General features: G+C 38.3%; 1 protein-coding gene across 4 annotated transcripts in view; it reads right to left on the bottom strand.

The window, feature by feature from the left end:
* Window positions 1–16,419, bottom strand: part of GUCY1A2 (guanylate cyclase 1 soluble subunit alpha 2) — a 316,485-nt gene that overhangs the window by 270,777 nt on the left and 29,289 nt on the right. For all 4 annotated transcript variants that reach the window (XM_077113085.1, XM_077113087.1, XM_077113086.1 and 1 more), the window contains exon 2: window positions 13,664–13,725. In XM_077113085.1, the coding sequence (XP_076969200.1) occupies window positions 13,664–13,725 (62 nt within the window). The remainder of the gene's footprint in view (window positions 1–13,663; window positions 13,726–16,419) is intronic.

Here is a 16,419-nt window from a genome sequence, read left to right as displayed (position 1 = left end):
TCCCTTCTGTTTCTCAATGTTCTTTCCATCCCACATTGCCCAGAAAGCCAGTCTGTTCCCTACAAGCTTGAATTAAACAGGGGCTAAAATACAGATGCCCATTCAGCGCCCCCTTACTTGTTTTAGGCTGTGAACAAAGGACTATACTACCTGAACAAGAAGCTATACAGAGTCTACATGGTAATCAGAATTTTCCAGAAAGCCAATCGGATACACAACAACAGAACCTTAGGCATAAATGGACAGCTCTGTGAAAAATCAGATATTAGCTATGCTACAAGGAAAAAGGTCCTGGATACTAGAACTATAGATTTCAGACCCACAATGAACCCTGAAGATTATTTCAATCCCTCATTTTACACCCCCCTCCAAATACAATTTTCTCTTCTAAGCCCTATGCTCCTAAAAATCTGTGAAACAATGTATTCATTTAGTTATCTCCTAAGCACTTCCAGACACTTGACAAGTCACAACAATATGTAAGTAAATAAGTAAATAAGAAAAGCAAGCAGATAAGAAAAGAAGTAAGACAATTTCAGCTAATGATAATCACTATGAAAAGAAATAATAGAACGTAATACAATAGAGAGTGACTGGGTTATAGATTGGGATAGTGGGCTACTTTAGATGGGATGGTCAGGGAGGGACTTCCTGAAGAGATGACATTTGATCAGAGACTTAAATGTATAGAAAGAAGAAGCTGTTATTAATTTCATGGGTCAATCATCTGTGCTGTTTGAATCCGTGATGTACCCCAGAAACACTTATGCTCTTTTAATCCATTCCCGTGGGTGTAGACCTACTGTGGGTGGGAACTTTTGATTAGGTTGTTACCATGGAAATGTGACCCAGCCCATTCAAAGTGGGTCTTAAACCCCTTGCTGGAGCTCTTTATGAGAGGATAAAAGGTAGAGACATTTTGGAGAGAGCTCAGAGAAAGAAAATGCCCAGGAGAAGCCAAAAGGACTCACAGGAGCTGGGAGAGCCATTGTGAAACCAAAATCCAGGAGAGAAGGACAGCAAACATTGGATGTGTCTTCCCATGTGACAGAGGAACCCCGGATGCAGCAGCCTTTCCTCAGAGAAGGTATCCCTCTCTTAATGGCTTAACAAAGACATTTTCATGAGCTTACAACTGTAAATTTGTTACCTAATAAATCCCCTTTGTAAAAGCCAAAAAAAAAAAGAGACAATAAGCCAATCAAATGTCCAGGGAAGAGCATTCCAGGAAAATGGAACAGAATGTGCAAAGACTCTGAGGACAAGCAAGTCTGGTGTGGTGGAGAAACCAACAGAAGTCTGGGATGGCTGAAGTGAAGTGAGAAGGGTAAATGGATGAGAATGAACTAAGAGAGGCAAAAGCCAGATCACAGAAAGAGTTCAGATTTTCTATTGTCATAGCAAGCCATTAGATGGTCCGAAGCAGGGAACTGTGTTATCCCTGAATTAGCAGCATCACCTGACAACTTGTCAGAAATGTAGTCTTGAGCCCACTCTGAGGACCACAGAATCAGAAAATCTGGGACATGGGCCTGTAATCCCTGTTTTAATAAACTTGCCAGGTGGTTCTGATGCCCATTAACAATTGAGAATCATTGATGTGTGATCTAATGTTTTAATAAATTTGCTGCAGTGAAATAGAATACTGGAGAACAGGAATAGAAGCCATGAAACTAGTTCTGAGTCTCTAAGTGAGAGAGAATGATGATGAAGAGAAGAAGACATTGCATTAATAAATTATTTTAGCACGCATTCTCCCAACTTCGTGATCTCTATGAAAAAAATGAATGAGTGAATGAATAGAATAAATATTTAATAATAAAATCTCTGAGGTATAGAGAGGCTTTCTAACTCCCTAATAAGAGGCTTCATTAGCTACTTCCTCCTAATTCTTCCATTTATGTGATCTTTTGAACAGCTACTCCCTGTGAGTAATTCTCAGTCTTGGCAGACTAAAAAAGCCTCAGACAGTCCATATGAGCTACTGATATAAGAATTCCTTGAAGAGCAGAACTACATAATACTGGAGCTCTATAAATAAAGTAAATCTAAGTGCAGAGTTTTAAAGAAGAGGAAAAGGAGGGTGGGAATATCAATGGTTAGAGGCTGAATTAAAAAAGAAAAGGGCCAGCCTATCCTCTGTTATCCATCCTGATTCATCATCCCTCTTCAAGGCACCTGAAAAACCAAATTACTTCAAGACAAGCCATAGGCAAATCCCAATGTCGGAGACTGAGAAAAGCATCTTCTTCCCATGCCTACTTTCCCAAAAATATGTTCAACAATACTGCCAGCACTTACTGTCAATAGACGAAAATTCCTTTAACTGTAAGAAACACATTCCTTTTTCACAGAGATACAAAGCTTTAAATTGGGTGGGCCACAGTGGTTCAGCAGGCAGAGTTCTTGCCTGCCATGCCGGAGACCCGGGTTCGATTCCTGATGCCTGCCCATCAAAAAAAGAAGTCTTAAATCATATTTTCTTAAGGGGAGCAAAATATAGATGTGGATACATTTTATTTCAAGTATTAGTGATACTACATGATTTGCTTCTTCCAGATTGAAAAGAGAAAGTAGAAGGAGAAAGATGTAATATAAAGGGCAAAAGAGGGAGCTGGGTGGGAAAGATACCACTGAGGGGAATAAGGAAGAAAGAAGAAGACAAAGTCAAGAGAAACAAGATGTGACAATATTTCTGCCAGCGAACCCTTTTCATCTTCCTGAAGAGAAGTGCAATTAAGGACAGGGAGCAAAGGTTCCCTGAATTTTTTAAGTTCTCAGAATCCTGAAAATACCAAAGCAAAAATATGCCAATAGGTCTATGTAGAACTAGTTGGACAATAAGACACCTCTATATTGGAATTGCATTCCCTGTCTGTCTTTTTACACAGATGCTGACACTTGGAGAACAGAGACATGGATGTTTGGAGATGCTTGGAGCCCAACACACATTGCCATGAGATGTTAAGCAAGCCAGAAACTGGAGACAGCCAAGGGAAGCCAAGAAATGAAAGACAGCTCTAGAGAAGCAAAATGAGGAACCCTCACAGGAAGAGAGACTGACAGCATCGCAGCCCAGGAACAAGGGACCAAGAGATGCCAGCCACATGACTACCCAATTGGCAGAGGGGTTCCTGACCCACTGGCTTTCCTAGAATTAAGGTGTTTTTCCCTGGATGCCTTAGTTTGGACAATTTCACAGGCTCAGAACTGTGAACTTGTAACTTATTAAATTCCCTTTTTAAAAGTCATTCCAGTTCTGGTATATGCATACCAGCTGCTTGCAAACTAATACAATGGTGATTATGGTGATTAAGTTTGGTGGCCTATTTTGATCACATCTATAAGATTTCTACTCCAATTTACCTTGAAGACATAGTTTAGTCCATAAAAGAGGATATTTCACCAGTTTTTGCTTGATTTCAAAAAGGGAGGGTTTCATAATTCCAGAAAATGATTTAAATTTGACTACTGGTATGGTTATAAAAGTTTTAGTGATAAGAACAATAATAAATGTCAGAACAAGCAGGTCTGAGGTGCTCACTATGTACCAGGATCTGTTTAGAGTATTTTACATATACTGACTAATTTAATCCAAACACTGAACTGTGAAAGCAGCAAACCCAATGAGAGTGATTAAGTTTTATTTTTGAATGTGTAGGTAGAGATTAATTTGGCACTCTCTACCTCTAATAGGAGCAACCATTTAAAATCACCAGTGGCCTCAAACTAAAAGTCATCTGATAAGTGTAAATAATATGTTTTCCTAGTACTGCACCCATGAGGATTGATAGACAAAGTTTCAAAGCAATTCCCTTTGAAATAACAATTAACACATCATCAAGCACTTAAAGTATATAGCATTTTACTGGGTAGTGTGATTATTTTTCCATTAAGGTTTCTTCCCTTCTTTCATCATGAAAAATCATGCCACACCCTAATGACCAAAATACAGAGTTGATTCCCAAGGCAAGGACTATTAGCCATAAATTTTAAATAATTCTTGAGAGCATTTCAAGAAGTAACAGCATTTGAATCCTGAATGACAAAAGTTCTTTAGATCAGACAAAGATAAATAATTATGGCATATAAAGAATATGAACAAGGTGAATTACAAAATAAAGACTGGGGCTTCCAGGAAGATGGTGGAATAGGGCTGGATGGATTCACCCCTGCTCTACAGAACAAGACAGTGGACAGGAAAAAATGACTGGGAACGCAGTCCCAGGGGTGACTGACAAACAGTCTTCAATAATTCACAGAGAGGAAAGAGGTAAGGAGATCAGCACAGGGAGAGCAGGGTGGGTCTGATTGGCCGTAACTCCCACCAGGGGTGGGCTGCAGCACGCGGGGAAGTGCAAACTAACTGTCCCTCTGCTCCAGCCTGCTATGGGGAAACTCCCACACACAGCTCAGCAGCTGGGAGTGCCCATGCCATCTACTGTGAAAAGCAAAGCCATGCCCAAAGGTGCAGGGAGCAGAAGCTCATCCAGGCGCTGTGAATAGCCGTCCTTTTGGGCACGGTGAATGGCAGATCCATTGGGTGCTGTGAGCAGCTACTCCCCAAGACCCTGCGATCAGCTCCCCCTTTCCCCATACCAGGGCCAGCTGTCCCACCACCACGTGCAAGGGGCAGCCCCACTGCCATGCACGCCATCTTCCTAGCCAGCCGCTGCAGTCGCACAGGGGCCAGCCTGAGGGGAGGAGGTGCCTGAGGAGCGCCACCCGTGGGAAGAGGCAGTAAGGGCAGTCTGGCAAACTCCCTATCTGCCTAGGGTTTTTTTTAAATATATTTTTTCTACACTTTTTTAAAATACTTTTTATCATTAGTATTATTTTTAAATTTTTATTTATATATTTTTTAAATATTTATGTTTTTATTGATTTTTTATTTTTTATTTTATCTTATTTTCTCACCCTTCTGTGAACAACAGTCTGAGTTAATTCCCAATATATCTTGGGGTTTCTCCTTCTGACTTCAGGGCCTACTATTGATGAGGTGTATCTTTTTTGTTTTATATTTTATATTTTATTTTATATTATTACAATTATTATCATTTTTATTATTATTTGCATGTATGCACCAGGAATCAAGCCCGGGTCTCCCATGTGGCAGGTGGGCATTCTGCTACTGAAATACCTTAGCACCTTTGCCCAGCACTGAATAGACCCTCAAGTAGAATTAAACCCTGTACATGAGATCTGGGCCTTGGTTTGGAGGGTAGGTACTGACAAACCAAGTGCAAAAGGGAACCTTCAATGCAAAATGAAGTAAATATAAAACTTTAGACGAATGAGGGAAACCAACTTGCAAAGTAACCTTATTAAGGTCATCAAATACACTGAGCACAACAGACAGTCACAAAGCATGTGAAGAACTACGCAGAAATGGCCCAGTCAAATGACCAAATCAAAACACCAGAGGGGACACAGAATACAGAACATCTACTCGAGGATATTTAAAAAAAAATAAAGAAAATCAGAAAGACACGAGAAGAACATAGAAGAATTTGAAACATTAAATAGAAAAATGGCAGGTCTCACAGAGATGAAAGATACAGTAGACTAGAGAAGTATACTAGAGAGACACGATAGCAGATTGAAAGAAGCAGAAGGAACAAGAAGTGAGCTAGAAGACAAAACAATTGAACTAAAGTACACAAAAGAACAATGGCAAGAAAGAAAGGGAAAATGGAACTGGATCTCAGGGAAAGTATGGACAACAAAAGGCAAATATAAGAATCAATTGGTGTCTCAGGAGAAGAAAAGAATAGTAAAGAACTGGGAAGTTCAGCTAAAGATATATTTCAGGAAAACTTCCCAACCCTTATAAAAGACATAAATATTCAAATTAAAGAAGCTCAATGAACACAGAACAGAATAAATCTAAATAGGCCTACTCCAAGACACACACTAATCAAACTACCAAATATTGAAGAGAAGCAGAAAGGAGCACAAGAAAAGCAATCTACTACATACAAAGCAAAGCACACAAGACTAAGTTCAGACTACGAACAGGCACCATGGAGGCAAGAAGGCAGTCATACGATATATTTAAAATCCTGAACAAGAAAGGGTTCCAGTCAAGAATTCTTCATCCAGTCAAGTTGTCCTTCAAAACTGAGGGAGATTAAAATTTTCAAAGATAAACAAGGACTGAGAGAACTAGTCAACAAGAGACCTGCCCTACAAGAAATACTAAAAGGAATCCTGTCAGTTAAAAAAATAAAAGACAGGAGAGGGAGGTCTGGAGGAGGGCATAAAATTGAAGAGTAGCAGTAAGGAATATAAAAGATAAAAAGAGAAAGAGTGAAAAGAATATATAGATTTGACAAATAAAAGCTAAAGGATAAGCTGATACCTTCAAGAACTGCTTTTACAGTAATAACTTCGAACATTAAATTAATAAACTCACTAGCTAAAAGATATAGATTGCCAGAATGGATTTTAGAGTATGATCCATCTATATGCTGTTTACAAGTGATGGATCTTAGACCCAAGGACACAAATAGGATTGAAAGTGAAAGGATGGAAAAAGATGTACTACACCATGGGTGCATGGAGTCTTGAGTGGGGTGTGAGATTTTGTTGGTTTGTCCAAGTTGGTGTGGTGCCCTAATATATCACATAGTAATTTTGGCGTTGAGTGAAGAAGCGTTTGTGGGGTCCCTTTAGGGGACTGGGGAGAGGGAAGGAGGTATTCAACTTTCCAATTTTGACAGTTTCTGGTGTTCTCACAAGCAGTAGGGACTGCCAGATCAGTGGGCTGGGCCCTCAACCTGGGAGTTTGCTCCTATAAGGCATGTTCCTATGGAGAATGGGCTAAGCTTACTTGGAATTGTGCCTGGGAGTCACCCCCAGAGAACCTCTTTTATTGCTCTTATGTGGCTTCTCTCTCTCTGGGCCAGCTCAGCAGGTGAATTCACTGCCCTCCCTCCTACATGGGACATGACTCCCTGGTATGTAAATCTCCCTGGCAACATGGGCCAGAACTCCCAGGATGAGCCAGGACCCAGCATCAGAGAACTGAGAAAGCTTTCTTGGCCATGGTGGGAAAGAGAGAAATGAGAGAGTGGAGTTTCGGTGGCTGGGAGATTTTGAGCAGAGACAACCTGGGGGTTGTCCTTATGCATTATAGAGATATCCATTTTTGGTTTATGGTGAGTTGGAGTGGCTGGAGGAAAGTGCCTGAGGCTGTGGGGCTGTGTTCTGGTGGCCTTGATTTTTAAAGATGATTATATAAAGAAAACATTTTTACAATGTGACTGTGTGATTGTGAAAACCCTATGTTTGATGCTCCTTTTTCCAGGGTATGGACTGATTAGTAAAAACATATGGATAGGAAATGGATAAATGATGGGGGGACAAGGAGTAAAATAAATTGGTGGATGGAGGTGCTGGTGGTCAATGGAAGGGTGGGGTGGGGGTGGGGGGGTGGGAGATTTTTTTTTTCTTTTTCTGGAGTGATACAAATGTTCCAGAGGGCGAACACGGTGATGAGTGCACAGCTGTGTGGTGATGTTGTGAGCCACGGATTACACACCATGTAATGGACTGTCTGTGTGTGAAGATTTGTCAATAAAAATATTTTTAAAAAAAGATGTTCTATGAAGCTGTAACCAAAACAAAGCAGAGATAGTTATACTAATATCAGATAAAGTAGACTTCAAAGCAGAGATAGTTATACTAATATGAGATAAAGTAGACTTCAAATGTAATTGTCCTCTTATCCTCATAAGAGACGAAGAGGACCCTACATATTAATAAAAGGGACAATCTACCTAGAAGAAATAACAATCATAAATGTATATGCTTCCAATCAAGGTGCTCCAAAGTACATGAGGCAAACATTGGAAAAACTGAAGGGAGCTATAAATGTTTCAACAAAATAGTGAGAGACTTCAATACACCACTCTCTGTGATAGATAGAATGACCAAAGAGAGGACCAACAAGGAAATAGAGAATTTAATGTGATAAATAATTTATACCAAATAGACACATATATGTTGTTACACCCCAAAACACCAGAATATACATTCTTATCTAGTGCACACGGAACGTTTTCCATGATACATCATATGCTGGGGCACAAGATAAGTCTTCATAAATTTTATAAGGCTGAAGTTACCCAAAGCACTTTCTCTGACCACAACAGAATGAAGCTGGAAATTACTGATCACCAAAGAACCAGAGCTTTCACAAATATATGGAAATTAAACAATAAACTCTTAAATAATTAGCAGGTCAAAGAAGAAATTGCTAGAGAAATCAGTAAATATCTGACGACAAATGATAAAATAAGAATACAACATATCAGAGATTATGGGATGTGGCAAAGGCAGTGCTGAGAGGGAAATTTATTGTCCTAAATGCCTATATTTAAAAAACAAGACAGAAAAATAGAGGACTTAATTGCTCACCTAGAGAAATTAGAGAAAGAAAATCAAATTAACCCCAAAGCTAATAAAAGAAGAGAAATAATAAAAATTAAAGCAGAAATAAATGAACTGGAGAACAAAAAAATAATAATAGAAAGAATAAACAATATCAAAAGTTTGTTCTTTGAGAAAAATCAATAAAATTGTTGGCCCCATACAAAAATAAAAGACAAAGGATGCAAATAAAATAAGAAATGAAAGAATTACCTTGGATCTTGAAGATATTTTTGAAATCATGAGAGAATACTATGAACAACTATATGCCAACAAACTACACAACTTAGATGAAATGGACAAAATCCTAGAAACACATGAACTACCTATACTAACCTGAGAAGAAATAGAAGATCTCAACAAACCAACTACAAGTAAAGAGATTCAATATCATCAAACATCTTCCCAAAAAAAAAAGCCCAGTACAGCTTCATAGGTGAATCTAAAAAGAATTAACACCAATCCTGGTCAAAATCTTCCAAAAAACTAAGGAAAAAGGGATGCTACTTAACTCATTTTATGAAGCTAATATCACTCTAATACCAAAACCAGATAAAGATGCTTCCAGAAAGGAAAACTACAGAACTGCAGACCAATCTCCCTAATAAACATAGATATAAAAATTATCAACAAAATACTAGCAAATCAAATCCAAGAACACATTAAAAGAAGTATGTGACCAAGTGGGGTTAATACCAGGAATGCAAGGGTGGTTCAACACAAGAAAATCAATCAATGTAATACAGTACATTAACAAATCAAAAGGGAAAAATCACAAGATCATATCAATTGATGTTGAAAAAGCATTGACAAAATTCAGCATCCTTTCCTGATAAAAACACTTCAAAGGTAGAAATCAAGGAAACTTCCTCAAAATCATAAAGGGCGTATATGAAAAACCCATAGCCAGCATCATACTTAACAGTGAGAGATTGAAAGCACTCCTCCTAAGATCGGGAACAAGACAAGGATGCCCATTGCCACCACTACTATTCAACATTGTACTTTGAGGCCTAGCTGGAGAAGTTAGACAGGAGAAAGAAATAAAAGGCATCAGATAAGAAAGGAATAAGTAAAACTTTCATTATTTGCAGATGACATGATCTTCTACTCAAAAAAACCCTGAGAAATCTACAACAAAGCTACTTGAGCTAATAAACAAATTCAGCAAAGTGGTGGATATAAGATTAATGTACAAAAATCAGTAATGTTTCTAAACACAAGCAATGATCTATCTGAGGAGACAATTAAGGAAAAACTTCCACTCAAAATAGTGTCCAAAATTCAGAAAAAGGGGTAAGGAAGACATTATCTGTATTTTAGACTTCACCTACTCTATGAGACCAAGGAAGAAAGGTCTATTTTGTCCAGAACCTAAATTTTCTGTAGCACATAACCTAACTCAACCTATCAGGATACATCAATTAAACAACTCAAACACAGGGGTCTCAGAATGGGAATGAGGGCCTGTAATCCTGTATAGTTTAATGTAATGCCTGGATACATCCCGGAGTTTGTTAAGCAGATAATCAAAAAATATCAACAAAGTCACTTGAGAGATGGGAGAAAAATTATGAAACTATTAAACTTTACCACCAGGGAAAACCCTGACACTGTCTCAAACATTAGAGACTCTCAAATCAATAAACCAAGCCTTTGATCTTGAGACTTGCTCTTGTGAAATTTATCTATGTAGCAGAGAAGCTTAGCCTACCTATAATCTTGCCTAAGAGTTAATTCCAGAGGACCTCTTTGGTTACTCAGATGTGAACTCTCTCTCTCTAAGCCCAACTCTGCAAATGAAACTATTTCCCTCCCTCCAAGTAGTACATGACATCCATGGGTGCAAGTCTCCCTGGCAACATGGGATATGACTCCCAGTGCCCTGGCACCATGGAATTAACAATGCCATCCTGACCAAAGAGGGGGAAAGATGCATAACATAATAAGATTTCAGTGGCTGAGAGAGTTCAAATTGAGTCAAGAGGCTACTCTTACACAAGCTTCAGCTAGACATTGCTACCTATCATAGTTTGTCAAACCCCAACCAAAACCACTCCTGCCAACCTTAAAGAACACCTAGGGATTTACTTCTAATTCTACAAAAGTTCCATGCATTAGGATTAATTTCCAGAAATATACAACCTCTAGATAGGTTCCTAGGGCAGATAAGTCCTGAAATGCAGAGGGACCAGCCTCTCCAGAACATCAACTAATTCCATCCCCCTATCCCATATTATTGACAGCCCCTTCCAACATGAGAAAGTTAGAATGGATGTAGTCCAAATAACCCTAAAGAGTTGGCAAGAGATCAAAGGAGATGGTAGAGTTATCCAGAAAAAGTAGGGCTTAACAATTAACTATGATTGCTGAATCATTATATTGATATTTCTTTTAGTCTCCAGTGTCTTGGAGCAGCTAGCAGTAAAAATCTAAAATTGTGGAATTGTAACCCATACCAAACTCTGAAATCTGTCCTACTACTAATTGTTGCGGTGCACTTTGAAATGTATTGCTTTTTGTATATATGTTATTTTTCACAAAAATGGAAAAAAAAAGTCAATTGTGATGATGAATGCAAAGCTATATGATGATACTGTGAACCACTGATGGTACAGTTTGGATGATTGCATGGTATGTGAATAGATAATATATATCAATAAAATTGCATTAAAATTTTAAAAAGTGACCAAAAGAATCAGGTATCTATGAATAAGCTTAACCAGGATGTCAAGGCCCTCTACACAGAACAATACAAAGCATTGCTAAAAGAAATAAAAAATGACCTAAATAGATGGAAAGACATGCCATGCTCATGGATAGGAAGATTGCATGTCATTAAGATGTTAATTCTACCCAAAATAATCGACTGATTCAATGCAATACCAATCAAAATCCCAACAACCTACTTTGAAGAGTTGGAAAAAATAGTTATAAAATTTATTTGGAAAGGAAAGAGACCCTGAATAGCTAAAGATATCCTAAAAAAGAAGAATGAATTGGGAGAACTAAAACTTAACTGACTTTAAAGGTTACTATAATGCCACAGTGCTCAAAACAGCATAGTACTGGCACAAAGTTAGAGATATTGACCAATGGAATTGAATTGAGAGGACAGTGTAGAGATAGACTATCAAATCTATGGACAACTGAAATTTGATAAATCCACTGAACTGGGACAGAGTAGTCTTTTCAATAAATGGACATTGGAGAATTGGCTATAAACAGCCAAAAGAGTGAAAAAGGACTCCTATTTTTCACCCAGTACAAAAGTTAATTCAAAATGGGTTAAAGACATAAATGTAAGAGTCAGTATCATGAAACTTCAAGAAGAAAATGTAGGGAAACATCTTCAAGATCTAGTAAGTAATAGAAGGTAGCTTCTTAAACTTTATACCTAAAGCACAGCAGTGAAAGATAAAAAAGATAAACGGGAACTCCTTAAGATCAAGAGTTTCTGTGCCTCAAAGGACTTTGTCAAAAAGATATAGACACATCCAACTCAATGGGAGAAAATATTTGGAAACCACATATCAGATAAAGGCTTGATATCCTGTGTACACAAAGAAATTATACAGCTCAACAACAAATGAACAAACAACCCAATTATAAAATGGGCAGAAGATTTTGTCATGGTCAAGTTTATGTATCAGCTTGGCCAGGTGGTGGTACCCAGTTGTCTGGTCAGGCACATGCTGGCCTGTCCTTCATTATATCCTCCTTACTTATACAAAGGAGATAAAGTTACAAATAAAATAAGTATGTAATAAAATAAGGCATCAGTGACTAAGGATCAAATAGACTTACGAGGCTATTCTGGAGGCTACTGTTATGTGGGCTTCAGTTAGATAGCGCTAATTGCCATGGTTTGCTAAACCCCAACCAACATCACTCCTGTTAACTCTTAAGAATACCTAAGGCTTGAACTAAGACTTTATAAGAGCTCCATGCGCTAAATTTGCTTTCCTGGAACCTATAATTTCCAGAGGGTTCCTCAGCCAGATAAATCCTAAAACCCAAAGGGATCAGCCTCTCCAAGATTAACAACTAAATTATATCCCCCACCCTTTAATGGGGATACCCCTTCTCAACATGGAAAAGAACAGGCATTGCCTAACAATGCCTATAGATTAGGAAAAGGATCAAAGGAGGAGGGGTTATAATGGAGAAAATTGGATTTAACAAATGAGTATGACTGCTGAATCACTATATTGATATTTCTTCTAGGCTCTAGTGTTTTGGAGCCACTAGAAGGAAAAATCTGAAATAGTGGAATGGTAACTCATAACAAACTCTGAAATCTATCCTGTCACTACTTGGTGAAGCATGCTTTGAAAATCATTGCTTTTCCTTCCTTTTATTTGTATATACCTTATATTTCACAATAAAAAGCATTTACAAATATACACTGACTCTAACATCATAAAAAGATTGCATGTGAAAGTAAATTTAGGCTTCTGTATTTGCAATTTCTTTCTGCCATAGACAGTTACTATCTTTTTTATTTGAATCAACAATGTGCCGTCAAAGGAGTACTTTACATTCATATGGAGCTTTATGTTTACAAAATTCTGTCACTGGTATTTTCTCATTTAATCATGACATATACTCCTTTATTCAGTTATTCATTATACCTTTATACAAAGGAGATAAAGTTCCTTATCACAAGTTCTGTATGCTGGTGAAGCCTTGAATTCCTATCTTTTAACCTTGTCTGCTTGCTTCACATTATACCACAACTGCTTCTTTAAAGAACTGGGTGACAATAAAGAAAAATATGGAGCATTTGCCCCTAGCTAAAATGCACACCCGACATTGAACTATGTTAAGCTTGTAGTGATTTTGCTTAAACTTTACTTAAGGATTCTAAAATCCAGTTCTAAGAGTCTCTTTGTACCAGCAAACTTACCACAGTGCATAGGCAAAATCATGAAATTCAGTGCTGGAATGAGAGGGTAAGAACATGAGAAAAAAAAAAGAAGAAGAGGAAAAAGTAACACCAGAAGGGAGTTTCATTTAAAAGCATTAAATACAAATAAGTCAAAGGAAATAGCTCCAGGGGATCCCTATGAACCCCCACCCCACGCTCCCATGCAATGTGGATGCAGCCACTACAAAATAAGGTCGACCTGGATGGCAGAAAGCCACATGCTCCACAGCTAGGCCTGAGAGATTAATGTTAATCTGTCCCCAGGAATGACCACTTTTTACAAAATCCATTTTTACTTACCCAATAACTTGATGCTCATAATATTGCAGTGTCCTCTTGAGAGTCTGCTGTATCGTTTGAGGCTACAGAATAATAATAATAAAAAACACTTTGTCAGCAAATCAGTGCCATTCCCATTTTGAACATTATAGGCAGATACATAGCTTATGATTTATCTCATAAAGGTTTTCACTTTACAGTACTAACCCGTTTTGCATCTTACCATGTGTTTTCCGCACAGGAACTAATATGAGGCACTCAACAATTACCCAGAATTTCCCAGTTACAGGTACGATAGTAGTGTTTTCTAGTCACACTGTTTCCAATTATTTTGTATCAGCTGTTAAATTCAATAAAATATTCATTGGCTGACTACAATAAATCTAGGCCTTGTGGAGGGAGGGTGGGCTGGAGGGCCATGAGGGAAGGGTATTGAAGGGATCAATATGGATCACAGTTCTTCCTTTACAGTGTATGTGATGATCAACTGAAATGAGAAAGCACATCTTCATGCCTTCTTTGATGTTTTAACAAGACTTCCAAGGATGGTCTAGCAAACAGCAATAAATTAAGTTAAAACTGTCAACTTTATATTCAGAAATATTTTCAAACAAGATGAGCTTTCTCTTTTCCTATAACGTCTATTCCTGAGAAGACTAATACAGAAGCTGGAGCAGATGGGAAACAGGTGATCCGGGAAACCACAGCCATCACTGCAAGCAGAGTCAATATGACGGCATCCATGTCCCAAGGGATTTCAAGTAAGGGCTCTAGATCGAACCAGAAGGGCCAAAAGTACTTTGGACAGGAAAGTGGGTATGTGGCAAATACTCATGCCGCTTATGGCCAAATTTAGTTATTCTCTCCTCCCCATCACAGCTCAAGACTGAACTTTTAAATTCCAGGTCAAGAACTAGGTATGTTATTCTTAGACTTATGAGGCAGCACAGCATGACTTGGAGCCATGAAAGAGACACAAAGATTTCACAAGATAGATTTTATTAATGAGTTATGATGAGAAGAACCAAATTCTTGTTAGCAAGAGAGTGAATTTTTAAAAACAATTAAAACCTTTAGTCAAGCAAGAAAGACAGAAGCCATCAAAGGCTTAGCAAAACATTGATTCATTTACAGCCAACGATGGATTGCTGGTGGGGAAGGGTGGCTTAATGACTCTAACACAGACTCTTTAATACATGAAGTAGAAACGTTAGCTCGGTAATCTTGTGGGCTGCTACTAATTAGCTACATGAACCTAGATAAGTCAGGCACCCTCTAAAAAGAGAATATATAGAAAGGGCCTAGCACTGTGTTGGTAACTAAGATGCAATTGATAATATCAGTTATTTCCTATCACTAACCCTTCAAAATGAGTGTCTTATAAATAGAGAATTTAAAGAGACTACAGAGACTTATTTAACTCATTCTTTGTCAAGGTTCACTTGAATGGTCTCCATGTCCATTTCCTCATGAAAACATTCAGGACAGACACTAACAATCTCCTACCTAACACTCTTCAAATGCTTAACATCACTCACTAGGAGACAGATATCTGAGAACTAGAGGAAAGCAGGCTTAAATTAAATCAGGGGCATCCACTAAGCTCAACCCTATACTACCATTTAGCAGAACCCTTTCACTGGGCAAACCCAAGGCCTCAGGCATATTCCTCATTTAGCCAGGCCAATCTTGACATAAAATTCATGCAGAGTCATCCTCCAGGTGTCCAAAGGAAGAGGTGTAGCATGCCTTCTGTCAGCAGCTGTTTTCCATTTACACAAGTTTACAAAGGTAAGTGCAAGACCTCAGTGAAACAGAGTAAACACATGAGTAGAAACAGTTTCTGCTCATCAGGATAGATGCAATGTACTTAGAAAAGAAAAAACAATTAAAACAAGGAGCAGTGGAGCCGTTGACAAGTCTGGGGAGAAGGAAGCAGATACGGTGATCTTAGTGCACAGGAAAAGTGTGCTTTAAAAAAACCAACCCATGGCCAAACTAAACCAAATCATTATCAGTCACTGGCTCAATACCCCTGGGATCTGGGCCTCTTGCACTGGCTTGGCAGTTTTTGAGCCAAAATAACTTTCCCTTTGGCAATGTGCCCAACAAACAGTGAATAGCCACAGAGGGATTATCCTTCCAATAACCTCTTGTCACAAAACATGGAACAGAAAGCAGGAACAAGAGTGCATAGGGCCAGCTAAGACCAAATGACCTCATTTGTACAAAAGGATAATTTTTTCCTGTACCAGGAATTTCCCAGTCATTGGAAGGCACATGTTTGTGAAAAAAGTTGAGCCTTTTGAAGAGCTGACTTTTTTCTTCTGTGAAGCAATTACTTCCACTCCCAGCAGGAGTCAAATTTATAGTTTCCAAATAGATTAAAAGGAAAGTGTTCTCTTGAGCACATTCAACAAAGCTTCAGGTTTATAAAGCATTAATATACCTCCTGTTGGTCGCCAAAGCCTGGAGGCACATTCTGATAGTCTAATATATAGCCATAGCAGCTAGGAACAGAGTATCTCTCAATCTTCTGCAAACCAAGGGTGACTTCAACACAAACCTGATCCCTTGGAATATTTTATCATCATGGACTTATTCCAGTCATCTTTAAAGTTGGCCTGACTGCCTCAACCCATGGCCTTATCAGTAAGAGACATCTTCAAACAATCTGAGGGATGATGAACCAAATAAAAAGTAGAGACCTACATATGGGCCAAAGCTTTCTGTAGAGATAACTTCTATCTTGGGAGGATTAAGGTTCGTTTCTTCCA

Source organism: Tamandua tetradactyla, chromosome 8 (genome assembly GCF_023851605.1).
Source record: "Tamandua tetradactyla isolate mTamTet1 chromosome 8, mTamTet1.pri, whole genome shotgun sequence".
Taxonomy (NCBI): Eukaryota; Metazoa; Chordata; class Mammalia; order Pilosa; family Myrmecophagidae; genus Tamandua; species Tamandua tetradactyla.
This window is presented reverse-complemented; position numbering and strand designations above follow the sequence as displayed.